Source organism: Dermacentor silvarum, chromosome 7, assembly GCF_013339745.2.
Source record: "Dermacentor silvarum isolate Dsil-2018 chromosome 7, BIME_Dsil_1.4, whole genome shotgun sequence".
In the NCBI taxonomy this organism is placed as follows: domain Eukaryota; kingdom Metazoa; phylum Arthropoda; class Arachnida; order Ixodida; family Ixodidae; genus Dermacentor; species Dermacentor silvarum.
The window spans coordinates 27012753-27027396 of record NC_051160.1 but is presented as its reverse complement, the minus strand read 5'-3'; the positions used below and the strand labels follow the sequence as shown (position 1 = coordinate 27027396).

Below are 14644 nucleotides of genomic sequence, written 5' to 3'. Positions count from 1 at the left end.
GGTTTTTTACTTTATGCATAGAGGGCGCGAAACTCTGTAAGCTTTAATTAGGTGGTCGCAATAAAAAGTTAGAACTTGAAACGCAGTTTCTTAACTGATAGTGTCACAAAACTCCGGTCGAGGGGGCTGCGGTCGGCGCACTTCTCTCCGCTCTGCTCGCTACCCGCGGTGAACTTGTTGCCGGGTCTTGTCTTGTCGCTACACCCGATTCTGCTGCTTCCTTCCAAGGTGTTCGTACCTGCTCCCGTTGCTGCTCCGCAAAAAAGAAAAGAAAAATGTCGGGCTGCCTTAGCGATCAGGAGGCGGAGAAATGCTGCTCCGAGCCGGACCCGTCGACGCGAGACTTCATCATGCAGCAGACCATGTACCGGATCAAGGATCCCAAGGCGTCGCTCGATTTTTACACTCGCATTCTCGGCATGCGGCTGTTGCAGAAGCTAGACTTTCCCGAGATGAAGTTTTCGCTCTACTTTATGGGCTTCGAGGAGTCGGTGCCGAAGACGGGATCCCGCAAAGAGCGCGCCGAATGGGCCTTCAGCCGCAAGGCTACGATCGAGTTGACGCAGTGAGTTTGTCGTGTGTGTCCTGTGCAATAGACACACCCACCCTCTTTCGTTTTGCGTCCTGCCGCTGCGGCCAAAGTTTGGGAGCGCTCGGAGGTGCGGAAATCTACCACTTGTTACGTCAGGCTCTCTGTTGACGGAGAGAGCCCGAGTTGCCGGGCCGGAGCGCTCGTTTCGATATCGCGCGCGCTTTGAGTGGTAGTTGTGCAAAGTTTGCCGACGGTGCTAACGGCAGGCCAGTTGCAGCGCGTGTGCTTACAAATGCCGCAAATATGTGGGCCATGAAGATATAAGCAGCCTGACCGCGGAATGCACCACGTACTACGTACGCGTGCCGATAACAATTTCTAAGGACATAGTTATGAAGCCTTGCTGTCCTAGCTGTGGAATGTGGGCCATGAAGATATCGTACGCAACCTGACCGTAAACTGTGTTTGCCACGTACGGTCTGTAAATGCCACAAAAACTGGTTGCGAAACCAATATACTTGCAATAGACCCTAGCTTTGCGCCTTGTAGCGATTTTCTCAATATAGCTATCTACATCACGGTGTAACGCTAGAACTGGTCACTGCGCACAGGTCCTCAAGACTTTCCAACAGATAACATACAGAACTATGTTTCAGAGCAGACGTGCACAGAAGGCCGGCAACGTATTTTGAATGTGATGTTTGAAACAATTGTTTGTGCTTACACTTACCTTTCCGTTGTGGTGCGCATAAATCACACATTACGAGAGAAGCTATTGCACTCTGCAAAGATAAAATAAGCACTGCTGTTTTTCAGTCTTAATTTCTTTTTCTCACGCAGCGTTACAAGCATGTTATTTCTATGTGTTCTGTGCCACACATCTAATGCTTCATCTAATGATCATTTCGCCCAACTAACTGTATGATACTAATCACCATCAGGACCTGTGTTCACAAAACTTATTTCACGTAAGTGTTTTCTGCAACTGGCCATCACCATGGTGATTGTCCTTTCACGTCTACTGAAGTGCTGCGCGGCGGAATGCTGGCCAGTGAGGAAACACTCTTGCGTAAGATAACCTTTTGTGAACACGAGCAAGATTTTGCTCGTGTTCAGGACTGATCCCTTAAGTTGCCTCGTCCTAAGGTGCAGTTGTTTGAGCACTAGGTTAGATAAAGACATTGAGGTCAAGAGTGGTCCTAGATAGCCATGTGGCTTCTATTGTAGACCAGTAACTAGCCGTAGGCTTGTCTGGGTGCTTTGATAAGACGTCTAACTTTTGCCCATTTGTATTGGCAGACAATCTATTGCTTGCTCAGAAAGATGTGAGCTCAATCACATGAGCTGTGAGCAAAGCAGCAGCCAAAAAGTGGAGAAGTTTAAAACCTCTCGGTCGTGATGCTCCTTGTCTTTATAAGAATGCTGAAATTTTATTCCTGACTGTATAGAGCAGAAACGTTTTGAATCTTGCAGTTGACTGAAGCCCTTGGAGTAGAGCAGTTGATATGCAGCAGTGGCATTATTACCTGTGCTTTGAAGTAGTGTCATTGTACGTATGTTGTTTCCGTCATCCAGCAAAGGAATCGCATGGTAGTTTCATTATGACAGTCGTGGCTTTCTTAGAGATTCCATGTTTGGATTACACAGTTCTTGTAAAAGCTGCTCGTGCATCAACTTGCTTGGAAATTAACCACCTGCCTCTCACAATAAAAAAAGAAAAGAAGAAAAAGAGCACCCGTTGGTTAAATCTACCGCACCTTTAACTTTTGAGCCAACAAATATCTCACCCGCAATGTTTGAACCACTGCCAAAGGTCTTACAATCAAATTTTGTCTGCAGTTTCACCCCCAGAAAAGTGGCATTTCAAAGAAAAAAAGAAAACATATAGTGGAATTTATTTAGTTTAATACACAACCCAGTGAGAATCGAGCCTGTTAAACCACTGTGGCTTTTAAAGTAGTACATTGAAAGTTTACTCTGATATGTCATGTCTACTCTCGTTCACAGCAACTGGGAGGATCACCCAGAGGGCGGCTACCACAATGGAAATACCGCTCCTAGAGGATTTGGTAAGTGCATGCCTGCTCCTGTTGCATGAACAATGTTGGGTGACATCTTTGAAAGACGCCATTAAAATTAGGGACACTTTCCTAATGACACTGTTCGGGACTAGTCCTGGCCTCAGCTCTGCAGTTTAAAATGAAGTGCTGTTAGAAGATTCTATGCGTTCAAACAACATTGAAAGAATGTTCCAAGATTTCCGATGCACGTTGGACAGTGCTGTTTCAGTGTAAATGGCTGCCATGGCTAAACAAAATTTCTGATATACGCGTACTTCTACATGTTTACATATACATTAAAGCAACTGAGAAGGCTCCTTACATTGCGCATTACATTTGATAGCGAGTGCTTTTCCTAGCTCGTTGCGCAGCCTTGCACTGTCCGCATTGGTGGGCCGCTTCCGGAGATGGTGTAGTGCAAAGTTTCCATGGGTGTGTGCCACTGGATGTGTGCGATAGTCGTCGCACCATCGTCATCATCCAATGCTCGTCATACCGCCTTTGTCATTCCATTGTAATGATGCTGTTGTCGTTCTGTTATCATCATAAAGTTGTCACACTGTCATCGTTATACTTTCATCATTTCGAAACCATCATCCCATTGCCGTCATGGCACCGTCGGCTGCACCAGTGTATGCTTGGAAAGCCGGCCTGTGATGGGTGAGGAGCATAGTAGTTTTAAACGAGGACACTATAAAACATCCTTTATACAGAAAATGTCATAGAAGCACTGGACCCACACCAGAGCTAACGATTAAAGGTTTGCGTTACACACATGTAACCGTCTAGCGAGTATTAAATCTTTATATGAAGCGAAATATGCTTTCAAAGCAGAAGATGCTTTTTTGCTCCTACAGTACCCAGTTTTAGCACTAAGCTTCACCAAAACCCAAGCTATACTGCTTAGCACATGACGTTGCCATCGTCGTCACTCCATTGTGATCATCCAATCTCGTAATACAGTCATCGTCATGCCATTATCATTATAAGTTCGCCATGCCATCATTGTCATACTGCCTTTGTCATTCCATGACAAACTCAACTGCGGCAGTCACGTTCCATGGTCCACAACTTGCCCCATCCATGCAATTTACAGCCTCTGCTCCCCCGCCATTTATGGTATACTGGAGCGTGTGAGCCTCGTGAACAAATCGAAACGTTTCGTGTAGCTCACTCCTGATAGCCAACTACTTAGCAGCTTCGATAAGCTGCACCAGTGCGCATCTGTTAGCAGTGGCTCACCTCCTCATCCTCGACAAACTGCACCGGTGCGCACCAGCAGTCCTCGATAAATGAGGCGCATTCTCGCCAGGCACTTTTCGCTTGCCTCTTCGTGCACTGCGGAATTCATCGGTGCTCCAAGGTGCGATCCCAGGAAGCGTTACAGTTGAGATGCAAAACTGTGCAAACTGGACATTTTGCATGTGATGCTTATCATAGCCGTAGATGAAGTTTCATTGAGTACTTCTAACAGTGAAGATGAAGAACTGGTCTCTTTGTGTGATGTATCAACACCCGCCGTGGTTGCTCAGCGGCTATGGTGTTGTGCTGCTGAGCCCGAGGTCGCGGGATCGGATCCCAGTCGCGGCGGCCGCATTTCGATGGGGGCGAGATACGAAAACACCCGTGTATTTAGATTTAGGTACACGTTAAAGAACCCCAGGTGGTCCAAATTTCCGGAGCCCCCACTACGGCGTGCCTCATAATCATATCGTGGTTTTGGCACGTAAAACCCCATAATTTAATTGTTTTTTTCATGTATCAAAGTGAAGCAATTTGTCCTCAGTATTGCCCCCCGCTCCGGGCTTCATTGCAATGGGGCACTATGCGCCATGCTAGAATCTGGGCAGTTGCGCGGTGCGTTAATCGAAGATGCTACTAACCCATCTGTTGACTGGGTCTGCAGGCCACATCGGAATCATGGTGCCCAACGTTGCAGAAGCGTGCGCCCGGTTTGAGAAGCTCGGTGTCAAGTTTGTCAAGAAGCTTAATGAAGGTGAGTGGTCGTTGCCATATTGTTCCCTGCAATCTGGCGCTAGTGGTCAACGGGAGCTGCCAGTAAGCCTGTTCAGCCAGCTTAAGAATGATTGGTAATAACATGGATTTGCCAAAACTTTGTCCTTCTGGCTTACAGCGGCTGCGCAAACTGATCATTTAAAGCAAGAGATTGCGTTACAAGCGCACTAATTCGCGATAATGCATGTGTGCAAGATATCTTATCTTCCGTCTTGGTGTGTTTAGAAAGATACGATGGCTTGGAAATTGCTAGACCAGAATTTCCAGTACCTGTAGGCGGCTGCCATGTGTTTCTTACGATGATGATGAGGGTGACTGCGGGAATGGCTTGGGCAGCTTGCTGAGCAAGAAGTCTTTTCTATTTAAAGTCACTATCCTATATAGTCGTTTCCCAGGCGCCACAGGAACCTGCACGTCACACAAGCACAAACTTCTTGTGTCTCCATAAACGTCGATTGGAGGGCTCTTGCATGACCAGCTTCCTCGTTCGCTGGTTGTTGGTGCAGCCAACGGTGGCACAATGCCTCTGGACAAATAACCTTTATACATCCCGCCAAGAAGATGCGGTGAGAATATGTCTTAAGCAAACACCTCAGCAGATGCAGCAAGAACACATCTAAAATCAAAACAATATGCGAACATGCACCGCAAGTGCACCCGATTTCTCAGCCTCTCGCAGTCCTCCCCAGAAGGCAGCACCTGGTGTTGAGAGTAGCGGCACGGCTGACACTCGAGCAATGAGGCTATAAAAAGTCTGGTCTATAAAGTGTAATAAATACAGCCACAAGAGTGTCTAAAGCCACAAGCAAAAACATAGGAAAATCCATACTGCCAATCATTTCTCACGGTACCTGAAAAATTGCAGCCCCGGATTATGGTCCACCCACTATGGCTCTGAATGGCACTGGCTAACACTCCCAGAGCTAGATCTAGTAATCATATATATATATATATATATATATATATATATATATATAGAAACTTTATTTGGCTGGAAAATATTTTAAGTATAGCGGTGGCCGGAGCCCCCGCAGTCCAGGGCCCCACTGGCCTCTGCCGCCTGCCTGACCTGGCTAATTAAGGACTTTTGTCCTGCCAAGTCAGAACGGGCGAGCTGTGCCTCCCACTGCTCCATTGAGATATTATTAGTGGGCCTATGAGGGTGCTTACTACACTCCCAGGTCACATGTATTAGTGTAGGTATGCCACCGCACCAAGGGCATGTGGCCCTATAGCGGGTGGGATACATGGCATTTAGCAGTTTTAGATGGGGGAATACCCCGGTCTGTATTTTGCGCCAGTCGGTGGCCTCTTCCCCGCTAAGTTGTGGGTGAGGCGCCGGTATTTTCTGCGGACTCCGCACTGATGAGCAAGGATGTCTTTTACATTTAAATTGATGGGATTTTGTGAAGGATAGTGTGAGGGGTTGGGGTTCGAAGAGGACGCCATCGCTCGGTTAGTAGACGCTCGAGCTAAAGCGTTAGCCTGTTCGTTCCCCTGTACCCCCGAATGTCCCGGGCACCAGAGTAGGCGATGGCGGTGGTTGAACGATTTGGGGATTATCGCGAGGCTAGCCGCAGTCACGTGCCCCTTAAGAAACATGCAACATGTCTCCCGGGAGTCAGTGACCACGACTGAGTCCCTTTCCGAACGCTCCGCGTGAGCGAGCGCGATCGCCACTGCTAACATTTCGGCCGAGGTGGGGGAGCCCGCCGTGGTCGACGCGGTAATTTGCTGCTGGCTGATCGCGTTCACGACTGCTAGTAATCATAAATACCCAAGTTAATGGATGGACTGATAGCTGTTGCCATAGAACAATTGGTAGTGCAACATGCGCAATGCAGAGTTTGTAGGTTCAGCTCCAACCAGCCACACATTATCCTATCGTCCACTTTCATTTCCCTTTTCTTTATTGTTTTCTACATTTCAACTTCAAACACAGTTGATTTCCCCAATGCTTTCCTTGGCTTCATTGTCTGTTAAGTTTATATATACATACATGCAAGTTGCGATGCATGGCAGTCAAAGTATAGAGTGGATAAATATGAAAGGGAACGCCTGGTTGCCCTTGCTTTTGCACTGAAGTAAGAATAACATACTGAACTGAAGAGCCACGTTAGCATGTGTTGTGCAAGTTACGTTTCTAAGCTCTCAGATCTCCAGCAGTCGGCAGTTGAATACAGACCAGATGCTCCCATTCACAGTGTGAACCGTTGTACATCTCGGCGCCAAAGTGCTGCGATTGCAGCGTTTCACTAATACAGACAGGGTTCCTGCATTGGCATAGAGGTCTTCGTTAGCTGCTGATGGAATTAAAATTTGACATTTTCGGAACTTACATTTTCGAAGTCGCCCAAAAACATCATTGCCAACTCCAGGCTCTTGGTACGTTAACCTCATTTACAGCATGGTACGAAAAGGCAGCATGCAAAACATGGACACGAGAAGACATGAGTACCAGCATGTGTGTTGTCTGCCTTGTTCCTCTAGTATACCAACATACTCAGCTCTGTCGTTCTAAGCTTCATTTTCAACAATGTATCGATATGATGGAACAAGAACAAGGAAGTTCAGCCCGGTAGCGAAATTTATATTCGATCGCAACATTAAACATAATTCAGCTTGAAGTTACCAAAGTGCTCGTATTTATAGCCATTCACAGCAAAATTATTTTGGTTATTTTGCACAGTCGTGCAGAGGCTGATTTCACTGAGAGTGAATTAAGTCATTTTAGCTACCTGCTCGGTTAGCTAGTTTGATACGTATTTTGTTGCAAGTTTCATCGGGTGTTCAGTTTAGCCGAAGCATGTAATTAGCATTTTAAAATGGCACTGTACGTAGGGTTGAATGCAGCCACCGTATGTCGTGGTGAAAACGCTAATGCACACTTTTAATTTCAGGAAAAATGAAGAACATTGCCTTCATCCAAGACCCGGACGGTTACTGGATCGAGATTTTCAACAACAAGATTGTTGACAAAGACTTCCTTAAAGAATGAATACACTTTTGTATTCTGTTCAGAGGAACTCGAACCAAGCTCAACAGTGCCTTTTTGATGTACATTTCAGTTAGATGACAATTATCTAACGTGTTTAGATGCGTGTAGCTACGTAAGCTAGCAAGTACAAAGATGGCTGCTGGAGATTTAGTTAGATTGCCCAAGTGTGTCGGGAGATGAAATAAAAGTTTCTGTTTTGTTTTTGACGAGTCCAAAGCGAAATAAGTAAGAGTGCCGTCCTGATGTTAAAATGGGTACTGTTCTAGTATCTTTGTAGCACATGCCACCTCACAGGATGCCCAAGACCAAGATACAGTTTAGGTTGTAGATGTAACCAAGGAACCGTTAACGAAGTTATCTGGCTGTACTTTAGGGACACTAAACAAGCTTAGACTGATAACATACTCTGAAAGCTATTCGCATTGGTTTCACAGCAAAAGGTTGATTACTAGAAAATAATATGAACTTGCCGAGTGGCAAAAAACTCTGACCCAAGTCGGCATGAAAGAGGGTCATTGAAGAGCACCACATACAGAGCTGCATACCCGGTAGAGTGACCCAAGTTTGTCCGACAGTTGGGTTTTGAAACCCATTTCGCCAGTGCTTCAAGTTGGCGGAAGAGAGGTTAGGCACAGACATACGAGGTCTGTTAGAAAAGTGTCCGACCTTATCTTTTTTTTTTTTTTGCGAACACCTGACGGATATGAAACATCAGCCGACCTTGAACCTTCATGCGCATGCGCAAATTTTTTCCCGCCTGCCGATAGCGTCAGTCGCTAGGGACGCAGCGTTTGAGTGAGATGTGTGCAGTGCTCTCGTCAGTTTTTTTATTGCAAAGAAAATGGTGGAGCGACTGGATCAGCGCTACTGCATCAAATTTTGCCAGAAACTGGGCGACAGCCAAGTGTAAACCATTCGGAAGATTCAGACGGCTTTCGGAGATGATGCTATGAGCAGCACACAGATTGCAAAGTGGTACAACCGGTTTAAGGATGGCCACATCGGTGGAGAGCGAGCCACGCTCCGGTCGGCCATCAACATGCTGAAATGACCAGGTTATTGCCAAAGTGAACCGTCGTCGAACGGGACCGTCGTGCGATTATCCGAGAAATTGCAGAAGAGGTGGGCATCGGCACTTTTTCTGCACATTCCATTATGACCGAAGATTTGGCCATGAAGAGAGTTGCGGCGAAATTCGTGCCGAAGCTGCTCACGGTGGAGCAAAAGCAACTTCGTGTTGAAGTAAGTCTCGCAGGACATGTTGGATTCCGCAAACAGTGACACCGACTTCATGAACACCATAATCACTGCTGACGAGTCTTGGGTGTACGGTACGACCCGGAAACCAAATCCCAGTCATCACAGTGGCAGCATTCCACGTCACCAAGACCAAAGAAGGCCCGCCAAGTGCGCAGCAACGTTGAAGTGATGCTGACTGCTTTCTTTGACTCCCGTGGTGTGGTACATGAGTAAGCACCACAGGGTCAAACAATCATCAAGGAGTACTACAGGGATGTCCTCCGTCGCCTACGTGATGCTGTGCGGCGCAAGAGACCGGAGTTGTCGTCAACAGGAAATTGGCGCATTCATCACGACAATGCTCCTGCACATTCTTTGCACTTGATTCAGACTTTTTTGGCCAAAAACCAGACTCATGTAGTTCAACAGGCTCCTTACTCTCCCGATATGGCCCCCTGCGACGTCTGGCTGCTTCCCAAAATCAAGAGGGCATTGAGAGGAGCGCGATTTCAGACAAGAGAGGACATTATGGCTGCAACGACAGCTGAGCTAAACTCCATTCCAAAAGAGGCCTTCTCGGAATGCTTCCAACAATGGCAGCACCGCTGGGAGAAGTGTGTGGAGTCCCAAGGTAACTACTTTGAGGGTGATTAGGTTTCCAACGCCCCAGTTATGCCAGTTATTTTTTTTTTTCCGGCCAAAGGTAGGATACTTTTCTAACAGACCTTGTACATAGAGACAGACTGCAAACTGGAGGAAGTTTCCAAAGAATGCCAATAGCATTAAAAGTTAACTAGGCCCTAGCAGGCACCATCAAAATCCATGATGTCTTGGTGAGCTGGTGTGAGACCTTCAAGAAGGTGTTGCCACCTGTATTCGTTTTTTGCGCCTCTTCTTGCTTGCAAAGCCTCCTCTTGCAGCAAGACGGCCTTTTTGGTAACGTAGAAAGGTAATTTACTAATACAGCTCAACCCTTTTTTTTTCCCTCAAAGTATAATCATTTCAAGATTTAAACATTCAGCCACCTGAATGCATATGGGAGTGGCATTCTGAACAATAATCATACTTGTTAAATAACAGTTGAAAGAACAGAAGCGTCGAGAAAATTTTAAGAGTGAGCTCAAAGCAAGAAATGATTTTTTTTTCCTTTTTTTTTTGTTTACGTTCCATTCAAATGAGTATTGTTCAAATGAGTTCCGGTGGGTATTGCCATGTCGGGGTTGAGCAGGATCCGGGCAGTTCGCACGGCGATGCAGGCCATGTTGATGTAGGCCCGCACGCGGCGCCAGATTGGCTCCTGCTTCGCGACGGGCAGGCGTCCAGCCTGGTACGCGAGGTCATGGACCACGGGAAAGCCCGTGCCCGCATACGCATTGGACAGCTGGGGCGAGAAGATCAGGTGCCGGAAGGTCGGCCGGTCCTTAAGGGGCGCCTGGCTCAGCAGGGCACGCTCCACCAGCATCATGCGGTCGTTGACCCGCCGGCGGTCGTCCTCCCTGCCGCAGATAGGGCATCGCACCCTCTTTCAACAGATGGTTCGAAAATCATTGAAACGTCATCTGGTGGTACCTAACGTGACATTTTAACTACATCTGGTTGGGCTTGTTATTTTAAAATATGAAAGCTGTTCTATCATTTCTCCGTATCATTTTGCATCTTCTACACCATTACGCGAAATTATATTCTCAACTTGGCTCCTTCTTTCGTTACATTAAATGAAGGACTAAACCTCTAAATCCTACAAAGAATGCTGGCAAGCATCAGAACTCTATTTTACTATTATACCTGAATCTATGAACCAGCTTGTATTGGCACCTACGTCATGGATGATGTCGTGACACAACAGCTCGCTCCATTCTTGTCATCACTGAGGCTCCAGAAGAAACACGTGCAGCATTCTATGTCCGTACAAGCAGCATCTTCAAGCATAACTTCATTGCTACACAAAGTCTGCAAATTTCACTCTGTGTCATGACGTTGTGATAACGTCGATGGTGCCAGGTCCGGCATTTTAATATTAATTTTGTTGCAGTAGACTTCCGTTAATACAAACCCGGACAAAAGTCCCGGCTGGTACGTTTCTATGGGCCCAAACTTTCGTTATGTCTATCCTAAAATTGGCCTTTGCTGGATAATTTGAACTTAACCAGTCAACTCGGGCATGCGCCTGACCCATTTGATGACCCCAGTAGTGACCCCTTTAGTGGCAGCATCTATATCGGTGGAGCTTAGTGGACAATGAACGCACGCCAAACTCCTGTCGAAAACGGCTATTTTCAGCTCAGGCGTGCACCTGACCCATTTGGTGACCCCAGTAGCGAACCCTTTAGTGGCAGCGTCTGTATTCTGTATCAGTGGAGCTTAGTGGACAATGAATGCGTTGAACGCATGCCAAACTCCTGTCGAAAACGGCTATTTTCGGCCTGCCCTTGGAATATTTTCAATAATCAACTGTAACTCGCAATGTTGAGTGTGGTATTAACCCGATTCTAACAGGCGCTTTTTTCTTTTAAGGATAATTGGACCGAAAATTGCTTGCGCAGTGCAATCGGACAAAATGCCAAAACTGCATTCGTGGTGTTCATATGCTATGCCTCATAACACGTATGTAGTGCGGCGAACCTGACTTTAGGAATGGGGTCACCATTGTGCAACACATCTTGGACCTTTGACTGACTTTTCTTCTTTGACTGACTTTTCAACACATCTTCGACCTTTGAAGCCGACTTTTCTTGCTAACAAATCGGGTGCATGTTAGATTTCTGCTTTGTTCAGGAGCTTTAATGTAGTATCCACGTTAGTTTTCTACTTTGGACACATAAAAAGTGGGTGTGTGTTTGATTCGGGGGCATGTTGAAATCGGGAAAATACTGCCAAATGAATCAGTGGTGGTTCGACGTCTTAAAGCAAAGCTTTCTTTGCAAACCCCCCTGTGCCTCCCTTAATGACTGGCTGCTGCCTGCTGCTGCCGCTGGTGCGTTCTCGCCGAATAGCTCGCACTCTGCTGCGGTACGGCGGCGCCATCTAGGAGCGATGGCTCACACTACTTCACCCGCAGCAGTGGAACGTAGAGGGGGCAAGCCGGCCTGCGCATGCGGATCGTTGGCCGCTGGTGTAGAGGGCGAGGGGGCCACGATGCAGAAAGCGGCGGTGAGACTTGAGAAAGGGCACGGGAAGAAATGGCCTCTCACGTTGCACATGCGTTGTGTCGCCTAGCAACCGAGTGGACGGTCGCATCTGCGCCTCCAAGGGGAGGCCGGTTACCCCAAACAAATGGCGCAGAAAGCCAGCTTGCCTCTTTCAACCCCTATAATGCTGGTTATGTTCAAAAGGACATTGCATTGCAGAGCTCCTCGTTCGGGGCATCCTTGAGCCAGATGAGAAGATGCATGTGAACACTGGCTCGTAAGCCTTGCTGTATATAGATTTCAACAAGGGATGGTGGATCTGCTGCATTTTTTTTTTCTGCATCTTGTTTAATTCGACCTGCCAAATAATTCGATTAACTTTGTTGGTCCATCAGGGTCAAATTAACGGAAGTCGACTGCATCAAATTATAAATGTCTCCCAGACTTCCTACTTGCGAAGTGTAATCTCTTTATCTGCAAAAAGTGTGTGGTGTAGTTTCTACAACTTCTAAAATGTGTGTCAGTATTCCTTTAACCGTTTCCATGCTGTAGGAAATGTAAAAAAATACTACAGAATTTCCCAGGACTACGGCATGCAAGCCAGCCACCTTTCTGATGCAAGCACTCAAGCAGCCCGTTAATAAAGAGGAAGACTACACACAATGCTACTGACATTTGAGATACTGTATATGCTACCAAAGGTAGCTTTGGTAGCATATAGAGTAACTCTAACAGACATTGATGAGCACCGTTATCTAGTGTCAAAAATGTAACTAGAAACAAGTTGGCGGATACACTCATCAGCAGTTCATACCGCAAGGTATTTATCCTTATGACGACTATACACATGTTGGATGTATGTATTGGTACAAATTCCTGTGACAACCATACTCGTCTATGGTGCAGGAAGGGTTGAGTACTCTTGCAATTTAACAAGCACAATGTTCTAGAAAACCTAGATCATGGATTCCAAAACTGAATTTTGTAGAAACCAGTTTATAGACATCCATAGCCAAAACCTTCCGTGAAGTACATGTACATTGACACATAGCTCAGTTTCATTCCTCACTATCTTTTAAAAGCTTTTTGGGAACTGCAATATCATTCTGGTTCTGTAGCAAATTTCAAGGGACAGACATCTCAAAGTATAGCTAGTCTTGGCATTTCTGCTAACGGCGAGTGGAGATTGTAAAACCAATGGCTGCAAACAAGAAATCGGTTCCGAGACGGCGCATGATACGCCTCGGCTGACGCCAAGGAGCTCACCCAAGCTTCGCTTTCTCCAGCCAGTTGTGCCACTGCTGAGCTGCCTTGCTGTACAGAGAGGTCTCCTCGATCAGCCATCCTGGACCGGAGATAAATCCGAACTGAAGGTTAGTGCAACTTGGAAAGAGTCAGTAACAGACTTGACCAGCAGTGCTAATGTATCACAGGAAGGAGATCTAAACAGCCAAACCTTGTTGAAAATACCTTCGCTGTATCCAATATTAGTTATACGCATATGTTTGTTGCGTGTTGGGGATATCAGTGAGAAACATTCAAGATTTACTTGATTATATCCAATATATTACTATACAGTTGAACTTTGACATCGCAAACACTGATATAACAAATTGTGAAATGTAATAAAGTAAATATAAAATTTACAATTTATCAGTGGGTATGCTTATAATTAATAGATTAGATATGTGAATTCGCTATAAGGAGGTTCGATATATCTGTGTTGTTTATTTGATGGTCAAATTGATGGCAAAATGAAATAACATGGCAGAGCAATGAAGTCATTTCAGCAGAAAAGCCGAGTCACACAGTGCATGAGAGAGAAAGAAAAATGTACGAAAGAGAATGTGCGAAAGATTACTGAAGAAGCAGGAAAGAGGTTTAAGGAAATTTTCTGAAAATTTTCAGTACAAAGGCACGGCAACAAAGAGAATACATGAGGACAGTGCAAAGTGACAGCTTATCAATTCAAGTGACCATCAGTTCGGCATCCCATCGAAGCAAGCGCACATCTCAATAAAGTGAGAGGATAGATCAATCAAGGTTAACGAACTGCCCTTGAAAGTCATGTGGTAGGCTGTGAGAGAGCCCAGGTGATTCAGTACACGTTACATTGCATGCAGGATGGATGAATTAAATAATAAATGATAAGCAGTTGTTAAACAGAACATCAAATTAATATTTCTACACAGATTACAGTTCGACTCTGACACAAGGGCTTCAGCAATACTTTTTGCAATGGAGATATACCTAACGCACCACATCAACTTTTTTTTTTCTTGTGAAGCTGATGATGTGTTCAAGTTAATATTGGTCGAATACTAATTATATTCTCTCTTTAACAGTGGACCATACTATACTACACATGAACTAGTACCAAGAATGGAGAAGTGAATCTTCCAAAGACCAAGCACAAAGATAAAGTAAAACACAAGCTTACACTTGGCCATCATCTCCTTAGCTGGTCTTTTTTTCTCTGCCGAAACGAATTCTATAACCTGCACAGTTGGCCAGCCATTGTTGAGATTTCCAAACGATCCTTGTGTTCATCTTAAACAAAGTCTAGTGTCTTTTTGTTTACTATTACTATGCCTATGGATGACACGATAACGCGATTGTGATCATTTCACGTTGCACTGACAGTGTTCAATGCCTGTTCTGCCACCAGTGC

General features: G+C 45.7%; 2 protein-coding genes across 2 annotated transcripts in view; one reads left to right on the top strand and one right to left on the bottom strand.

Annotated features, from left to right (window-relative positions):
* Window positions 1-89: 89 nt before the first annotated feature.
* On the top strand, window positions 90-7809 carry LOC119457817 (lactoylglutathione lyase). The gene is made up of 4 exons (XM_037719554.2): window positions 90-565; window positions 2540-2601; window positions 4499-4588; window positions 7509-7809. The coding sequence occupies exons 1-4, from the start codon at window positions 276-278 to the stop codon at window positions 7604-7606; spliced, it is 540 nt and encodes a 179-aa protein (XP_037575482.1). The 5' UTR covers window positions 90-275; the 3' UTR covers window positions 7607-7809.
* A 2195-nt stretch (window positions 7810-10004) lies between these two features.
* Window positions 10005-14644, bottom strand: part of LOC119457813 (N-acetylated-alpha-linked acidic dipeptidase 2-like) — a 28232-nt gene continuing 23592 nt past the window's right edge. Inside the window, exons 17-18 of the mRNA XM_037719546.2 lie at window positions 13240-13318; window positions 10005-10341 (exon numbers count right to left, since the gene is read on the bottom strand). Coding sequence (XP_037575474.1) covers window positions 10005-10341; window positions 13240-13318 — 416 coding nt within the window. The remainder of the gene's footprint in view (window positions 10342-13239; window positions 13319-14644) is intronic.